General features: G+C 35.9%; 2 protein-coding genes across 2 annotated transcripts; one reads left to right on the forward strand and one right to left on the reverse strand.

Moving 5' to 3' along the window:
- The first annotated feature begins 1,530 nt into the window (after positions 1 to 1,530).
- Positions 1,531 to 13,310, forward strand: LOC145888592 (tyrosine-protein phosphatase non-receptor type 14-like). Its single transcript, XM_082979369.1, has 29 exons — positions 1,531 to 1,701; positions 1,823 to 1,930; positions 2,093 to 2,262; positions 2,453 to 2,550; positions 3,032 to 3,102; positions 3,288 to 3,358; positions 4,036 to 4,123; positions 4,352 to 4,546; positions 5,045 to 5,127; positions 5,654 to 5,723; positions 6,149 to 6,221; positions 6,446 to 6,551; positions 7,000 to 7,098; positions 7,488 to 7,672; positions 7,742 to 8,064; positions 8,390 to 8,623; positions 8,791 to 8,868; positions 8,963 to 9,128; positions 9,245 to 9,285; positions 9,558 to 9,681; positions 9,966 to 10,217; positions 10,285 to 10,339; positions 10,464 to 10,590; positions 10,775 to 10,969; positions 11,029 to 11,157; positions 11,308 to 11,394; positions 11,804 to 11,972; positions 12,460 to 12,623; positions 12,980 to 13,310. The coding sequence occupies exons 1-29, from the start codon at positions 1,606 to 1,608 to the stop codon at positions 13,106 to 13,108; spliced, it is 3,786 nt and encodes a 1,261-aa protein (XP_082835495.1). The 5' UTR covers positions 1,531 to 1,605; the 3' UTR covers positions 13,109 to 13,310.
- A 3,921-nt stretch (positions 13,311 to 17,231) lies between these two features.
- Positions 17,232 to 19,174, reverse strand: LOC145888746 (uncharacterized). Its single transcript, XM_082979574.1, has 2 exons — positions 18,417 to 19,174; positions 17,232 to 17,775 (listed from the first exon to the last, which is right to left on the reverse strand). The coding sequence occupies exons 1-2, from the start codon at positions 19,029 to 19,031 to the stop codon at positions 17,521 to 17,523; spliced, it is 870 nt and encodes a 289-aa protein (XP_082835700.1). The 5' UTR covers positions 19,032 to 19,174; the 3' UTR covers positions 17,232 to 17,520.
- Between the last annotated feature and the right edge of the window lie 725 nt (positions 19,175 to 19,899).

Here is a 19,899-nt window from a genome sequence, read left to right on the forward strand (position 1 = left end):
TCGATGTGATGTCATAATTTTAACCTCCCTTTTGTGTTAAATTTAATTTGATGATTCCAGCATTTCTAGTTACGAACTACATTGCGAAAATACATTAGTGGTTGATTGTGGCGAATTAAATAAATCATTTATGACGCGAACTCGTAGGCAACGCTGCTGTCGGGCAAAAAGTGGTATTATGACAGAATAACAGTGTTGCATAATCAGCTAATTTGGGCGGCCAAAATTCAATTAATCTACTTCTATTTTTTGCTGTGAGTGGACAAAACGACAGTGCTAAACTAACGGTTTGTCTCTGGCGTGTTTTCAAAAGTTCATGCATCACGTTAGCGATCATAAATGCTGTAACAACAAGAACACCCTGCTCCAGTAACTGTTTTATTATTACACAACTAAACAAGTCATAATAGGTCGAACAGCGGCCATCTGTCTTCAGCTTAAATTAACACAAAAATCCGTTTATTGCACTAGTTCACTTTTTGTCCCCTGTTTAATGCAATATTATGCTAAACCAGCTTTACAATGTTTTCCATTCCTACGCATAAGGTTTGCTGCCAGCGCTCGCGCACGACCGAAGCGCCTTCTATGACGTCACGCAATTAATATCTTTATCTTTTATTTGTTTAAACTTGTGTTTTTTCTACATTTTTTAACTTTGACACGTAGGACACAATGTACATTTTGCAGGCATGTCTGAATAAACATGCTGGCAAAAAACAATTAAAATATCAGCGTATAGTGGAGATCCAACTACGCAACAAACCAAAGTACCGGGTGTGCTGATGAATGTGAAAAGTAGCTCTTTTTTATCAATGGAGAAATTTGGGGTTCGTGTGGATGGATATTTCTGTCATGGTACACAATTTTTAAAGGCTTTTGTTGATTACGTCTGGATGATGACCTTTCCCAGAGGGCGACAACTTTTGCTTCAAGTTGTTTTATGTTGCCAATTGCTTGCTTTGTATATTGTTCAAAAGCATTGATTCAAGAAACTCTAGTGTGGTTTTCTCATCCATATTTCATCCCGACGATGTCGCTAAAGAGTAATCAGTTCACGGAATCACATTCCTCACATTCCTTTGCATATTCATCCGCGCTGGAAGCAATGCAAAAACGGTCTAAGCCCACCGTATATTTACTTACCTATCATCCGATTTGGGTCGCTCGCATTTAACGCCAGGTTTTCCATTTTTGTGCTTCACAACAATTGCGTGAAGTTGGTGAAGTGGAAGAGAAATGGAAACAGTAATGTTTTGTTTTGTAGTATCTATTTTAAGCAAGAAAGTGTGCAATGCGTTTGTTCATGTTTCTATTTAAGTTCTCCGTAGTATAAAGCTAAAAAAATAAGTATTAATATAACCTAGCCTTTATGTAATCTGCACGAAGCGATTTTTTTTATGTAAATAAGTTTCCTGTGGAATTAAGTTTCATGATTTCAGACAAGTATGAATAACGTTTTTATCCATTTGTGTGCCAGAGAGATAAAAAAACTAAAATGGTAATAAGTGTTATTTTGTTTTTTACAGGTTTTTGTTTTAAGTTTATTTTAAAAGTAGGCCTAAATTTTCTGTACATACTCTGCTTTTAAATGAGTTTTATTATCCGATGCTGGATAAGGCAATTAACACGGTAATCATGCCGTTTGGAATTAAACTAAAACGAACAGGAAGGTACATTCTTTCACACAAGAATTCTTTCCTGGTAAGTGATTGTTTAAACATTATAGCTAATCAACTTCTTTATAGAAGCCTGTTTTCAGTAAATTGTTTTTTTTTTAAATATAAATTTATACACTTAATAGTCATTATCATTTTTTGCATAGATACGAGTGCAACTTCTTGACAATACAGTGATGGAATGTACTCTCACTGTTGAAAATACAGGCAGTGATTGCCTGAATGCTGTTGCTCATAGGCTTGAACTCCGAGAGGTGTGGTACATGTGTTTTTAACCTGACAGATCTTGTATGTGCGAACTCTTTGGCATGCTCATAGTATTAAATTTGCAATTAATATGTGTTGTCTATACCTCACTATTGTAATTGGTGCAACGGTTTTAGTTTTATGTTTTTAATATATTGTGTGCATTCCAGACAAGGTATTTTGGCCTGAAATATGTAAACAAACTGTCAAAAGAAAGGTGGGTTGAACTGGACAAACCACTCAAGAAACAAGTTGACAAAAATGCTCGTGACCCATACTTATTTTTTGGGATTATGTTCTACATTGCAAATATTGATCGTCTGCAACAAGAGATAGCCAGGTAAAATTACACTGCATTTTATCGATTTATGTAAATGTTTCATTTGCTGTAGCTTCTGTTTTTCTCTTCTGTCAAAAACCCAATGGTTTACCATCAAGTTTTGGTACAATGTGTGTATTTCTAACATCTCTTTCTATTTATCTACTGTTAGGTATTGGCATAATTTTAACTGATAATTTTTGGATTTTAGGTATCTTTATTACTTGCAAATGAAAAACAATGTGATAGATGGAAGTCTAAGATGTAACGTCAGCGAAGCTGTGGAACTTGCAAGTTATGTTTTGCAAGGTCTGATACTTCATTGTTAAATATGATTAACATTTTTACAAAACATCTTTATACCAATCGTCAAAAGCAAAGTGCAGTAAAGTTAATGTCTATTTTATTTTATGGCCTGTAGAATTCAGAAGTTTGGAAGATTATTAGATATCTAAAAACATGTGTGACATGGTGTGTCAGAATCTCAAACCATTTTTTGTGATAGACATGCACTTATCATAAAGATGTGTTTTTTCATGTGTGTTTATTTGTAATTTATTCATGAATATGAAAGAGGAAGTGGGAAGCTTGTTGAAATCTTATTGTTTCCTGAGAAAGGGGAAGTCATGTGAAATGTAGTTTCTCTTTACATGGTGTGGGTCTCAAGTGTGTCTATCACAGTTTTAAACCATCTTAATTGTAACCTGATTTAATTTTTAAAATATATTCCATCAAAACTAATTGCTTTTTGTAAATTTATTCAAAGTCAACTTATTCTGTTTCTTTGCAGCTGAATTTGGAGATCATGATGAAACTACACACAATGTCGAGTATTTCCGTGACTTCATCCTTTTTCCTGAAGTAAAAATCTTGTTTTTGTGTCAAACAAATTAAGTTGGTACATATATGTAGCTTGTAATTACTCCCTGTCAGAGCCTCTTTACTACACAGTATATATATTTAGAAATTTTAAAATGAAGATTGTTGTATTGAAAATAAAAATTAGATTCTGTTTTAAAGATACAAGGCATAAGTTTATTTTACAGGCTCTTACACCAGATGAAACAACACTAGACAAGCTAACTTTACAAACCATCGGACATCACAGAAAGCACAGGTAGGCAAGATGTGTTTAACTTGAGCCTCCACAATGTGGGTGTGTTAAGATGCACCCTTAAAGCTATTTAAGGAACATTTTTTAACAACACGTTGGTGTAAAATGACGACATTGTGGATTTGATCAGGTTCACTTACTTTATGTCGTAATAGTTTAAATATTTGCGCAGTGCACCCACAATGGCCTTATATTTGCACTACAACCTCTTGGAATTCCTGGTGCTGACTCACTTTGATTGCTACACTTTCATATGTGTGTAGTTTGCTGTTACATATAAAATGTTTGTTTATTACACGGTGATAGGGTGGGGCTTTATTGCAGATTAGTCATACGCGCTTTGCGGTATGCTTATGTGTCATAATAAAATACTTGTACAAAAGCTGGACTGGAACCAGCGTGGTTGTACATGCGGCTTGTACCTATTAAAGAGCTGCTTGCCACAACACAAGGCATCCACATGTTCCAAATGAAACATTACCTGTTCACATTATTACAGTATGGATCTGAATTATCTGAAGATTAAAACTAATTAAAACTAATGCTTAGTTTATTGCTGAAGGTTGATTTTCAAAAAAACGGAAAAATGTTTAAAGCAAGACTCTTTTATCTCTTTTATTAAAACACATTGTCCATGTTTCACAAAGTTTTTGCATCACTAATATGTTTAATATATAAAGGGGATTAAGTGCATCAGATGCTGAGTACAACTACATTCTCAAAAGTATTCATTTGGATGGCTTCAGTGAAGACCTTCAATTTGCCAAAGTATGCACAGTTTTTTTTTAACCATACTCTGTGTTTTAACCATAAGAATCATGGAATATTGTGTTTAAATAACTTGTCCACATAACAACCTGGGAACTTCTCCCTGTTTCATTTTTCACTTTGCATGAGCCACAGTATGTCAATCAACTGTGAAACCCTCAGTGTTTTATGGGTCTTAAACATCTTGTTAAAAACAGTCATTGGAATTTTATTGTTTGTTTAATTTAGAATGAATCAAATCACGACGTGACAGTGGGGTCATCTTTTGCTGGTGTCATCATCAAACCAAAATCAACAAATGGATCCAACAACGTTGTATGTCACGAGTGGCCGGTTGTGGAACAAATATCCCATTCCAAGTCGTGTTTGTTGATCGATATACGACACACAGATTCTTCATTGTCATCACTGCACTTCTATATGGTATGATTTTGCTGTTGTATTGTTTAGAGATTGTAAATACATATGTTTTGGGCCATTTAGGATATATTGAGATCCTTGGTACAATTTTTTAGTTTATTGCATTGAATGTACATCCCTCTTTTAATGTGGGTTGATCACTTTGTCAATGCAAAGAATGTAATTGAAATGTAAACAAAGCTATGAAGCAGAACATAGTGTTTGGGGTTGTGTTTTGCATTAACCTAACATTTTAGCTTTTTGTTCCAATTTTATAGTTGGCAATAACAAAACCTTTTGTATTACTGTGATGTGGTAATCTTTAAAGGGTATGCACATATAATTTAGTTCAATTCCTAAAAAGTTGTTTTGTGAAGGAAGTGACAACCATTTGACTCAAAACAAAATCCCCAATCTTTTTGAAATTATGTTCCTGTTTTAATTTAGTCACCAGTGTAAATATGCTTATGTTACATAAAAATCATTATTTCTATATATACAAGGTATTTTTATTAAATTCAGGATGATGTGGACACAGCAAAGTATGCTTACAGAATGCTTGAACTTAAAAGAAAGTTTTACCAACAGAATAAAGATTCCTTGAAGTAAGTTTGTGGCAGAATTTTGTGTTCTGCATGGATCGTAAATAACTACACTTATATACATATTACAATTTGTGCATGTTCCATTCAATAAATGTACATTTAACGAGCAAATAATATATGGCCTGTGGTGTCACAACCACATTCCAATATTCAGCTCTGCAAGTCCCCTGTGTCTTTAAGCACTTAAATTTATTTGTAGTTGAATACCCAAGGGGCAATTCCTCCACTTTCACTTTCAGCTCTTAAATTATTGTTCTGCTGTATTGTACTGTTGTGCATTGATTTCACAAGTGCAAAATACTTTCTTTAATAACAATTAAGTATTAAATTCTTCTTTTCTGAAAGTTTTGTCATAAATGATATTTATGTTACATATAAAAGAAATGTATGTAACTTATGTTATAATAAAATAACTTTAAAACAATTACGCGCATGGAAAATGCTTTGTTCCTGGTATGAGGCCTGTTTAAGTATCTCCTTTATCATCAGCAAAAAGTGTATAAATAACATTCCAATATATTTGCAGGCGAAAAATGGCAGTGGAAAGTACATCAGTGATCCAACGTCGCCCAACTCTACGAAGACATCTAGATTCAGTAAGCTGTCTTTAATCTGTACATAATCCTTCAGCCCTGGGCCATTTCTACATAACTCTGTGGTTAAAAGATTCACTGTTTATAAATACAACTCATTATTGGTTCCACAGCTAAATAAATCCTTCCTTTCATGTGTTTTATATTTATAATCAGGTAAATAGTAATTACAATGAAAAAAATCTGTGCTTCTTTGACCAACAATGCTGTACAAGATCACTTCTATTAATGACAAAAAAATTTTGCTTACGACATCTTTACCTTGATAGTAAATTCGAAGAAATATAAGAAAAATCCTTGCCCTAATAGTAATGTCTGCAAGCTGGATAAAAATTCAAAACTTTGTTGTGTATATACTGTCTATGGGTAGTTTTTAAATGTAAGCGTGTATAATAGTTTTTATATTATAACAGCTATATTTTTTTAAGAGCGACAATGAGGGCAGTGAACATGTCGTGCCAATACACAAAGGTCACAGCACTGACTTCGTCTCTTCACAAGGTATGGTTGAATTATGGTAGTTCAGGAGCACTTAATGTTTTGTCACGTAAGATATTTCTTTTACCATACAATTAGTTTTAACTTAGTTTGTAGTATTTGACCTTTCAATGAAAACTTTTAATGAATTAATGGACCTTGGTACTGGTGTATGTAATATTTGAGAAACTTTCCATACAATTAGATTTGGTCATATTTGTACCCTAAAATAAAATATTTGTTGGTAGAAAACCTGCAAATGTATGGCAGTCAGTTCTATTCATCTGAGACAAGTGATGACCAAGCATTTGTGTCACAAACCAGTTTAAACCAGTTTGGTCAGCAAGATTTTAGGTAAGTTGGTGTAAGGTATTTGTTTTCAACAAGTTCCTTTTGCGAGGGTGTATCAGTGGGTGGATCGATAGGAATGCGATGTTGCGTCAAAGCCTTAACTGCAAATATTTGCTTAACTTTGCTTTTGGTTGTTTAAATGCTGGTCTGTAGTTTTTGTATTGGCTATTGATTTACACATGTTTATCTCATTGTTAAAATTGTTTTAATTTGTAACAGTATTTCTGAACCACCAGTCAGTAGTAATTGTTTTTCTGTGTATATTCCATTTTTGTGGGATAAAGGGCATTATTTTCCCTTACTCATTAGTACATTCTGTCCTTTTTTTGCAGTTTTGATTTTAAAAAAAATGTGAAAATGTAAAAGTTTTTTGGAATTTTTGCTGTTCCTTGAAACTGCTGATTTAAAATATTTCAATTACAAGGGGAAAATGAACCCACATTTTTTTTAGCCATTCCAATGGTTACATCATGGGAGGAAGCATGTACAGTTCTCCAAGTATTAACTCGTTATCACAATCACAAATGGGTCGACCCTCCCCTGCTACAAGGTATGTGTTGTGTTTAATGGCATTTTGTACTGCCCATTGTAATTTGTGAAGTGAAGGTGTCATTTTAGTGACACCTAGATGAAAGTCACACATAGACTGGTGTGATTTTGCCATAATGTCTATTTTTAAGTTGTCTTGTAAAAGGTTGAGAAAAGAACAATAAAATTGGTTATTCTATTTTGGCCCTTATTTCTACAAGGTCAGACTATGAACATTTTTGAATATGCTAAAACAGCAGTTGTCCTGCCAGTTGGTTTATTTAAGTGGGTATTAACACTTATGTTCTTACCTCAAAACAAGAAATTCCCGACCTTAAGGCTCAATTTACGAAATAGTTTTAGCTTGGATTTTACAAACCAGTCCTAAATACTTTGTTTATTGACATGCAGCAATCTGAGTATCAACAGCTCAGATCGACGACTAGCCCCAGGTGTAAGTAGAGCTGGATTACCTGTTTACCGCCCCTCACCCGACTATGACATTGCAACACAACAACGCCGTCGCTATAGTAGCTACCTCGAAAATAATCCTGCCGTTGTCCATGGCAACCAGATAACCAATCACCAACATCCAAGTATGTCTGTTTTGACATGACCTAAACTTATTGGAGAATATTGTTGACAAATTCTTTGGTAAATTACAGACATGGGTCATTCACAAGCAAAACCACGTCCTCACTCTATGATCTACTCTCCCGAACTCCTCCACCAAGTGGCCAACGGACCCCAATACCCCCATTACTCACAGCAACATGCCCCATTGTACCCCACCCATTCTCACCCCCTTTCTGAAGCGAACCCTGCAAATGTGTATCGCCATCGGGCTCGAGAACAATCTGTTGAATCTATGTCGCCACCTAATGGAGGTGGACAACAGTTATCGAGATCGGTTGTGGCACATGAAGGACAAATGGTTAACCCAGCTTTGACAGGCAGCACACCAGAGCTGGCCAACTCCCTTATGATGGTAGGTTGCTTTGCCTGTTTTGTGTGTAGGTGCTTCTATATTACAGTGAATTGCATTAATTTCTTGAGGTTCATGACTTCAAGATAACTGATAAACATACCACTTTTCCTGCAAATAAATTGCTTAAAAAATACTTTGCTAATGGGACATTGTAATTTGCATTGTTTTGGTTTATGTTTTCCTGGTTCGATATTGATTTAATTATTTCTTAAAACACCAAACAAAGATGGTGTTATAGTTTGCTCCCAGTTTCCTTTCACAAATTGAATAACTTATGTTGTAAAATCGAATTCTTCAGAAACCACAAAGTTATGTTTACTTATAGCAACAAGGAAAGTCTTACTTCGTGTCTGAACTACAACTGTATCGACACTTCCCAAGCCACCCTCCTGTCCAGCAGGGGGGAGCAGGAAGCGCCAGCACCCCGGACCTTACCCACCATCGTTACAATGGCGCTGTATCAGCAAGCACTCCAGAATTACATGTTGTCCCCGAACATCGACATCGCCAACCACTGCCAACTGTAGATTCATACACAGAAGATAACTACACCAATCAGGTAGAACCAGTTCTAAAAAGTATAAATACCAATAATTTGTGACAAAGAACCTAATTACAAAAGTAGCATTAAATTGTAATGAAGGACTCAATGTGTTGATTTGTTTAAAAACCTGGTTGAGAAGAAATGTTAGATTATAAAACAAACAAACAATGGTTTAAATGCAGCCTCACGGCTCATCCAGTTTTGATCACGCTGAGCATCATCACAGAAAAAAGAACCAACAACAAACTCCAGAACAAAATGTGAGTCCGACAAAGATCCAACATGCATTAAAACAACAGCTAACATTTAATCTTGTCCTAACTTTTTCTTCAAAATAATATAAATGTTTTGCAGGTTCAGGCATATTTGCAGCAAGTTACAAGTGTGGAGCATCGCTTTTCTCCAGCAGAACAGAGCACACCATATACAGCACATTTGCCACAAGTGGGCAGCAGAGAACAATTGTTAAATGAGGGAATGGCCGTCTCCCAACAAGTTCGTGCCAATCCACCAGTGTCAGGTAACAAGAGCATCTGTATTTGTATTTAAACTCATTCTTCTGTCTGGCCATGTTACACTGATAAAAGTTGCTATTTTTCCCAAAACACTTTTCCACAATCCAAACATTTCTTGCAGGTTACTCAGAATCTGCAGCAAACAATTCCTTTCAACAATACGTAAGTAAATACTTTTCCCACCGATTTTAACTGTTTTTATTAGCAGTAAGTAAGAATAGTTCACTGAAAAACGGATAGTTGCAAAATTTTTGTTTGTATATGCACAAGATCATTTTCTGTCTCCTCCATATAAAGTCAGGCATTGACACGGTGATAAGAAAGTAACATTAGAAAATTTAATAATTGATTTGGCAGTCGTGCAAAATAATAGTGTGGTAAATGTCCATCTATTTATAAATACATAAAGTGAGCTCGGAGTTATAATGTTTCAGGGAAGTGGGGTTCGTTATCATCACTCACAAGAGCCTTCCACTGCCACCATGTTGGTGTACGACAGTGACAGTGATGATGTTACTGAGGATTATCTCCTGTCTCAACAATTACAGGAACAAGCCGGTAATAGATTTAAGATATATGTTATTACATGAGTTTTCCTTTATTTGGCAATAAATTTTTGTTTTCTTTTAAATTGTGTTTTTTTTATAAACAACTTATTTGTTTTGTTTCCCATTCCAAATAAATATCTATTTAGTTTGTGGTGCATGCACATAATATTTTTTTGAGCAAGATTTTTGTAAATTCTATGTTTGGTGTTTGGTGAAACTTATTATTTTAAAGTTGCATACAACAACAAATTATTTAGCATTTTTACCAAACTAGAGCAATTTTTCTCTACACAGCACGTAACCAAGCTCAACGAGTCACTCGCAGCAAGGAATTTTTGAGTGCGGAGCACATAGTACAACACCAGGAGGCGCCGCAGCAACCACTGGTGCAGTCCCTGCAGCACTTGAACATGAATGAACCGGCCCTAAACACCAAACCACCACCTCCCTATCCTGAAGAATTTGTGATGGGAAATCCCCTGCTGCCTGACCCTTCTGTGGGGGTTTCCCAACCATATGACCTGGGTGTTGAAGGGGAAAGCGGTTGTAAGTTTAAACACTTAATGTTATTTTGTTTTTTAACCTTGTAAAATGTCTTTTTTTTTGGTTTCAGCATTGGTTTATGAAGGAGAAGCTAGTGATGATGAAACTGCTGTAGATCATGACAGGTATTTGCATTTCTGTCTGTATTGTTATCAGTAATTAAAGACATGGAAAGAACTAATTATGCAAATTGCATATTGATGCAATGTAATGTGGTATAAAGTATGTGTGTTTTGTGTTTTGTTCCAGCGGTTCGTTCACTAACGCGAGGCGGAGTACTTTCCGTAAAATGCCCCCGATGAAGTTTGCCTCTGCAAATGGTTTAAATGTTTCGCGAAGATCGTCTTCCCCGGTCAAAGGTGAACCCGATGAAAGGGTGAGTCTCACGCTGGTTTCAATTCAAAAAATAAAACAACTGCATTTGGTTGTAACAAATATTGAAGGTTAACCACAAAAAATACATTCACTATCAGAAGAAAAAAATGTCAAGAGTAAAAAAAACTTTCAGATTTTCACATGAGCTTGGGATAATTGTGTAACTCCTTATTTCTCCTTGTTAGGTCATCAACCTTGAAGCTCAAGTGGAAGAAGGCCATGTACTGAATGAATACGACAAGATTCCTAGAATGAGAACAGATGTTAGCAAAGAGGAAATTATAAATATCAAAGAAATTGTGCCGTACAGTGACAACTGTGTGGAAATATCACCTTCGCATGAAAATCCACAAGGATTTTACAACGCATCTCACTTAAAGGTACAAAAGAAATGTCATGTTCACATGAAAACCAACTCACATTCATGCTCTGCTTTCAGGCCACAGTGTCTGGTCAGTGTTGGCATTATATTGCAACAAAGAGTCCAAACCATGGACAAGAACATGAATTCTGGGAAGTTGTTTGGAGAAATAACTGCACGATCATCGTACTTATTTCCAAAGAAGTTGTAAGTGTATTTCATTTTATCTTAGTGTGAACTTTATAAAAAAATGTTTCATGGCCTTCTCGATTTATAAAGGCTTGGTTTTTCCAAATGTGAAGCAAAAGTATCTGAAATTACAACAAATTTTACCATTTTTATCAAATTTCCTTCCAGGAGCATGGAAAGCCTAGATGTGCAAGGTACTGGCCTAATTCTGACGAAAACCAGGACATACCTTCTGCTGTGTTCGGAGATTTTAAAGTAAATAATGCTGAATTTTGTATTTTTTTCTGTTTGTTTCCCATGAACACGATTAGTCTGCGAGTGTAATAGTTTTTAGGCTGCCAATAAGATGCAGAGCTTTTTTGTGGCACTGTTTCAGGTATAAGTTCTGCAGTTTCGTAGAAACAAGTTGCCAAACATTTCAACCTGAGCATTTGTAATCTACAAACAAGCAAAATGCTTTCCCAACTTGTGATGGCCTTTATTTTTGATGAAATACAGGCTATGCAAATTTATATTTTTCTACATTTTCAAAAATTAGGCCAATAACCCCATACAATAATCTTGATCACCTAGCAGGTTAATCATATTTTAACAATAAACTCATTTTAAAGTAAGACCCCAACGCTATGGATTCTCGTTGTAAATGTGCAATTTTGTGTTGCAGGTTATGTGTCGGTTTGATAACTGCCCCCCAGCTTATGACCTTGAAAGCAGCATCACTCGTAACCTTGTGCTTGAAAAGGCAGACAGCAGCGAAAAGAGGACTATATGGATGTTGCAATACATCGGCTGGCCCGAAACAGGGGTTCCCAAAGACCCAACTGATTTCCTTGGTAAGTTGTTTGTTTTATAAGGGTTTTGGACATGTAAGTGGCACTGTAACGTGGAGCACAGAGGCTTGGCCCTCATCTCTTATATTTCTACGTTTTAATTTCTACATGACCTTGTTGATTACAGCAGAGCACAAAATCTAATTTAGAGTTGAACCATGATCTGCTCTTAATTTTGTAGTTTTTGTTTTATGTTTGTGTTGTAACATAAACTGTTATTTTTCATAATTCTAATTTAATAGGATTCACAAAGGCTAATTGTTTATTTTTAAACATACATTTTTTGAGATTAAGTTATGTGTAAACAGATGGGGTGCATACTGTCCCACGTCTCTCATCATTTTACGTTTCAACTACGATAAATAAAGTGTGTAAAACCTGGGGTAATATAACACCGTAATGCCTCTGTTTCAACGGAATGATGTCTTTTAGTCAAACAGATGAGATCAATAATACGAATTCAACCAAACAAACTCTTTCTTCCTTCCAGTGTTTATGGAGCAACTGACATCAGTGAGGAGATTAGCTCAAGAAAACAGCACAAATCCCGACTCTCTGCCGCCTCCGGTGGTGGTTCAATGTACCTCTGGAGCTGGTCGAAGTGGAGTTTTAATACTCGCCGAGTTGATGGTGCAATGCCTCGAACACAACCAGGTATATTTATCGCAGCCCAATCTCCTAATACTAACTATCTGTTTAATTATGTATAATGATTGAGTTGACGGATTGCTTTGGTATGTGTTGGTGTTTTTATTTAAATGTAGGATTCGTAGGATTTTGGTTTAATTTCATCAAAATTAACCAATTTCAAGCAACTTTTGTCAAACGTTGATCGTCAGGCAGGAGGTATTTGCTCCAAAACATGGCTGCATTCAAGCAGAAAAAGTCTTAATTTGTCGCTTTAAATATCATACGAGAGTAAACTGGCTTGTAAGATTATGTCCAACACTTAATAATCACTTTCGCCCAATTTAACAGTTTCGTTTATCGATAATACTTGCTTTCAACAGGACACGAGCATCGTTGGAATGCTTACGTTACTGAGGCAGCAGAGAATGCACATCGTCCAAACCTTCTCGCAGTATAACTTCGTTTACAAACTTCTCATTTCGTTTCTTCGTAAATCGAGACTGATCTAACTGCTGTCCGTTTTTGTATAAATATCCGTACGTCGAGTTTGCCAACCGGGTTTATTCCACAGTAAGCGGGCGCGGTGTGCGCGGTACTCCGAAGATTTTATAATCGTGGAAATTATTACACACATTTGCTTCTCTCGCTTATTTTCTTCTTGCCACACGATGGCGCAGCAGTGCCTTCATACCGTCCTCGCAAACACGATTTTGCAAAAAAATGTGTCGTTTTAATGGCCGAGGTGTTGACAAAACATTATTAGGAACATTAGTTTTGGCATTGGACCTACTCATCATACAACTTGCAGACAGTATGTGGAATAAGGTTATTTCACTGTAGGTATAACCCAATGAAAAGCTTATTGAGATACTTCTGGTTAGGTCAAGTCCAAAATATATACATACGGCTGGCTGTGATGTCAGTGAAGTTTGACATCGAAATACGCTGAGATCGTCAAATACAAAGGGATCCTGCCTCCATATGCGAGAGCATGGTTACACTTCTGCGTTGCATATATATTGCATATATTATTTCGAAAAAAAGCATGTTTGACTGAAAAAATATGTTGCAAGAGCAAGAAAAATGTAATGAAAGTTATGCAACTAAATACTGGGCAATATTTTTTTTCCACAACGGGATTTGAACCCTGGATATCCTGGCCACGAATCCCGATAAGTTTTCTTCTTGTGTGCCAAGTAAGTTTCGACGCCGGGTAATGTCCTTCCTGCACTCTAGTGACGATCACCCCAGAAAAAATGCTGAAACATCACAGCCAGGTGGTCATTCGCGATCCACATATAAGTCAGTAGTACATGGACAATTAACATGTGGTTGATTGTTCACACCTGACCGTTAGCACTGAGCTAGTTGATTGGTGTTGGATGTTGTTGAAACTTGGGTTTAAAAAGTGGCAAAATCTCCACACAAGTAAAATGATCTCCGCGACAAATTCCCTCAGCTGCTTTCCGGGGGAAATCGGTCCCAATTAACCCCTGTGTACGCACTGAAAACAAAATTTGATGCTAGATGATTATAGCAATTACTGCTCATAGCAGCCCCATAGGGCTGTTTTCCCCACTCCATGGGACATGAAATCTTCCCTATGGCTTCAGAAATGCTTCAATTTTCTAATGTAGCTTCAATGTTATAAGTGGCCACTTATGTCATAAAAGCCACAGAAATCGTTTAAGGACGAGCAAAGTGTGTGTAATAATGTAGATGACCTTCGAAACTTCAATTTGTTGATTTGCAACTGATATGCGGTCTTATTTGCTGCAGATTTATACAATATTTTAACAAACTTTTTAAGAAAACCTTTTTTTGTTAACACTTTAGAGCCCAAGGGTATACTGAGTGACAGAAAAAAATTAATGTATAGCGTTTTGTTGCATTGATGGGTCCAATAACACATTTCATAAAAAAAATTTGAGATGTTTGACCGTTAACCCCCATTTTCTGGTGGGGTCAACTGTGACCCATTCGGCTCTGGCGAATGACCAATGAAAAAATTTAACTTTCTGATTTTGTTGAAACCGTAGTGTAGCTAAGCATTTCTTTAGTAGTACAAGTAACAACCTGAATGAAATCGATGTAATATTTTACTATGTTTGGTCAAACAACTAATTTTTAGACCCCCACTACGTGTGATTTCCGTGTTTCACAGGTTCATATGGGCAGAAAACTTTGTTTTTCAGTATTTGAAGCTAAACAACGCCTTATTTAGGTCCGTGTTGATGCTGCACAAGTTGTAACAGCGATATTTGACAACTTTTGCTGGTCAATGATTATTTATACCAATAAAATATGAAAAAAAACTATATAAATAGCTATATTACCATGCGTAAAATAAAATACTGGCCCGATATCGAGACAATAGATGATGCACGTATTATTTATTTGTAATAATTAATTCATTGAAAAGCTTGAAAGCACGATTCAAAAAATAGTATCGTACTTGTCACCAATGCCCTATGTCCCACATACGACCCCATGAAATTATAAGGTGTGCCACTTCTTAAAAATACGTGCTACGAATACGTAACTTTTTTATAGATACTATACAATGTCTTAGCTAAAGGATTACCGACTTTATTTTCAAATTGTTCACCAATTGATTGATATTTTTTACATATGTACATGTAGCATATAAAGCACTTTTGCGTTTCCTTCCGGTGTGCTTGCTGTGTCAATCAAAAAATCCCTATAGCGACATCTGCCGGCTTTATAATTTTATGTAGATCAGGGCAAAGGGGGGACTCTGGGCTTTAAAGGTAAAAAAAATTGAAAAAGCAAAAACCTTTCTTGTATGGGTCTTTAAAGTCATGGGGTCACCGGTGACCCCTGGGGCTCTAAAGGGTTAAGCAAACAATTTACAAAACTGTTTTAATAAGCATTACTGTCATGAGCTCATCTCATTGATTATTATGACTCTTTTGCGCATATGACATGTTTGTCATTTTTTTGGAAAATTCCTTAAAGCGTTTTTTTTATCAAAATACACCGTCAACTTTTCACAATCTGCACAATACCAAGAAACATATATAGCAAGCGTATTTAATGGTTTTAGGCTGCCAGTAAGTTGCAGAAGACAACTACGTAATTGTGGTTTAGTCTATGCATATTGTCGATTCGGGGTCCATTCGCTGGTATAGCAACCTTTTTATCGGCGTCAACATGAAAGTTGCGTAATGCTTCAAGTACTGCAGTACACAATTTGGGATTCAATCACTTCTACTATTTCTCATATTTATTTTTTTGTCACTCATATGCGAACAAATGTTGGTAAACATAGAGAGTTGCAATATTACGCAAGCACATGCACACTAGTGAAAGTTTTGAAGATAAAAGAGTCACGTAAAATTCCAACCCGTCCGTTTCGATGCATAGGCCACCACATGTGCATGTCTTGTAAAAGTTGTTTGCTTTGTTTAAACCAGCATTCAATTCATTGTTCGGGGATTCACATGATTATTAAATATCTTGCTGGTGCCACGCTGTTGTATACCAGACTTTTTATGGGTGGTTGCTTCGTACAGTGTATATATGCTATTTGTTTATATTGCTTCGGTTACTGGTCGCATGGGTTCAGGCCGTTGGAATATGAAGCCTAAAATAATGTAGTTCTTCGGTCAAAAGTATTGTATATTAGTTCGATATATGTCTGTTTTGAATATGATTTTGCAGCAAAGTCAATGCTTTGCACTCTTCAGTATCCAGAAAGTCCACAACGGAAGCACACATTTTATCGACGTCATATTAGATCGCAAAGCGCCGCATTGTTAAAGAAACAGTGGACATAATAACACACCGTTTAGGCTCTTACACATTTTTTCTGTATACAGCTATACAATATACAACTATTGCATTTTTGCTTAAATAGCAAACTTTCATCCTGCAATTTTCGCGAATAAAGCAAAACAAAAGTTCTTGGAATTCCGGAAGCGAAAGTGAAGTTTGCAATGTTCAAAGTTTTCAGTTTAATTTCCAAGTCGTTTAAATAACGGCGACCAAAACTCTTGATTAGAGAGATCATGGTGGCTTTTATTTGCAATTCTTTTGACAATATACAAACTTTTGCTTTCACATGTATAAATTGAATTTAGATAGCCTGTTGTTAAGTTTGCGTTTCTCTTAATTTCCTCTGAAGGCTCTTTAGTGCACATTTGTGTACACAAGTATCATATCAGTAAAAAGTAGTCGGCGAAGTTGCTTCACCTAAGCCGTGTTTCGGTGGACACACTTCACTAAGTGACTTCGCTCGGCAAGCGACCTCACCAATCGACTCGACTCTGATTTGAGTGCGTACTACCTCACCCATATCGCTTATTCAATGTTACTTTTCCACAACTATTACCAAGAAGCTGACTATTCCACATTTGTAATAACATGACATGTTCGAAAATCGGGTTGCAACATAATTTGTGTCGGGTGCACATTTTACGTGGGATTTTAAGTTTTATTCAAGTGAAGATATTAGGTTACTTCACCAAGCGCAGATTTTTTCATACAACCTCTGCTGGTTGAATCTAGTTGAGAAACAAAAGGCAAAACGCAGGTGACATCACAACATTTTTTATTATTCATTACACCACTAGGCTAGTCATGATTTTTACCAAAAAAATCTGTACAAAATATTCCACTGTTTTACACTATAAACAAATTGCATAGAGCAAACCTAAAACATAAGAAAAAGGTTAATTTCAGTTGCTGCAAACCTACATAGGGTAGTGGATTGCTATTTGGTTCATATTTGCATCACTCACCGTCACTTCACAAGCTTTTTAATTCATGGTCAAAAGTACAGCAAAACACACCTATATGTAAAAAATAAATCACAAGAGGAAATGTGTAAATTCACACTGATGAGCTTTAACAAATAACACTTTTAAGTGATTAAAATCTTTTAGTATAAAACCATGGTTTAAAACTTTTTTGCAAGCAAAAGAAAAACATCAAATTCAACACGAAACTCAATCTCATCACTTTCTGAGTTTCTTTCCTTCAACAAAGCCATTATCTCATTTTGAAAAACTTCAGTTGGGTCAAGATGAGAAAGTGTTTCATTGTCAGTTGTTCCTATTTGGGAATTTTGCAGGCGCTCCATTTCAAACTGATATGCTTCTGTTGATCGAATAAAACCCTTGATTGTGCTGAAGGTCCAATCATTGTAAACAACCTGAAATGTTAAATTTGATAAAACTTTTAAACCCACTAACATAAAAAGAAAAATATAAACTCTTTCAATTTTTGTTTCAAACTTCAAATTATTGTTTGCGGAGACACATGTTTGTCAACAGACAAGAATTTGGTTGTCTTCAATTGTTTTGTTTTACGTAGATTGCACATTGCATCAATATTATTGCAAGTTGAATAATTTTATTCAAAATAATACAAATGTTTTCCATCACAATGTAAACATGCAGGGTTGTTTTCTACTCAAACTCATATAATTTTAATGTCAATATTTAAAAGCAATATTTGCACTTGTACGCCTTAAGGTTTGCAGTCTTGGCAGCCCTGGCATTGCAGCCTAGCTGGATCAGCTACTTTTTCCTGACAAGTCGAAGCAGGATTTAAAAAATCAAGCTTCCAGTGAGGTTTGAACTCTGGGCTAACCAGGCCAAACGCTCTACCAACTGAGCTACAGGAGCTCAGTGGTTTCATGGGGTATATTGTGACCAAGGTACACTGGTGTGCAAGTGCACAACTTGCCAGGCAACCTCCACATATATGTAGGGGATCTTTACCACCATATCAGTGTTATAAAAAAAATAATTACACCTTAATCTTATAAAAAACCTTAATATTGAGGTTTACCTTAATATTGAGTCTCTTCTTTGCTTTGCATGGAATAGCATTGTAGATATTGGGAAATTGATTCTTTAATTCTAACCAAACATGATCATGCTCCTTTTCAAGATGAAGATATTGCTCCAAAAAGTTAGTTAAATCCATTGTTACATATTTCTTGTCACCTCCACATGCAAAAACTTTTGGGTAGCAATAACCCATTATTGCCAGACATCCATTGGGCTTCAACACTCTAGATACCTCAGTGAAAAACCTTGGTAAGTTAAACCAGTGAGCACTTTCTGCAGTTAGCAGTAAATCAACAGTGCCGTCTTTTACAGCTTGCAAATTTTCTGCCTTGCTACATTCGTAAATGACATTGGAAAACACATTCCGTTTTTTGGCCAATTGGACTTGTAGTTGACTTGCGTCTGTCGCATAAACTTTCTCAAACAATGGGGCAAAAAGGTCAGTTGCTTGACCGCTTGCACAACCAACTTCAACCATTAATTCAGGTTTATTTTTACATCTCCACTCCGGTAACAAATAGTCCATGATAGCATCTCGGACATCATCCGAATATTTGGGACGATACATAAAATATTCATTTGTAATGCTTGTACCATCATAAATTTTGTCCATTTTACACCACCTAAACGTCAGTTAGACATACACAACACACACAATAAAACAATTTTTGTTTTAAAAACACTTCCATTTTAAATGAACATAGCCTACCTGTTTCATGAACAAAAGTGATATTGTGAAATTAAAAAAAAATTTGGTAGACAACATATTCATTTAGTGTCTCATTCCAAAAAATCAAATAGAAAATAAAAACTCGGCCAATTTGGATTTAGCCTCAATAAATGTTTGTACATTTTGCAGGATTTAAATGCATTTCATTCAGGGCTAATCTGAAATGCTAGCGAACAGCCCGCAAAATTAGAAAGTGCTAGCGAACAGTCAGCTAAATCAAACAAGAAGCAGTATGAAAAAAAAGTATTGGTAAACCAGTATGTTTGTTTGAATCAACCGACGAAGGTTAACATTCTTTCTTTGGGAACTTTACCGAAAGGGATTTTTTTGTTCATAGAAATATATACCGGTACTGCAAAAAAAGAAAAAAAGGCATGCATCAACAGAAACAAACCACTGAGAACATCATATTAATGAAAGAGAAGATTGGAGACAGGGTCTTTTGACTCCAAAGAATGTTTCTCCAAAACATAAGAAACAATACACACTCTAAAGTAAGTTTACCAACCAACATTATACGATCAACCATTATCACCTGCTGAAAAAAAGGCGCCACCTATTGTCCTTCGTTGCATACCATGAACATTCCACGTAGGCCGGGGGTGTCCAAAGTGTGGCACGCGTCTGACGTTTTAAATTGTGGCTTTGGGTTAGGACTTGCGACTTCAAGCGAAAGCCTTTTATGGAACTTTACCAACATGAAGAAACTGTGCGTGGCACTATATGCAACGCAATACAACTCCCAAAACCT

The sequence above is a fragment of the Ascidia mentula genome, chromosome 2, assembly GCF_947561715.1.
Source record: "Ascidia mentula chromosome 2, kaAscMent1.1, whole genome shotgun sequence".
NCBI lineage: Eukaryota > Metazoa > Chordata > Ascidiacea > Phlebobranchia > Ascidiidae > Ascidia > Ascidia mentula.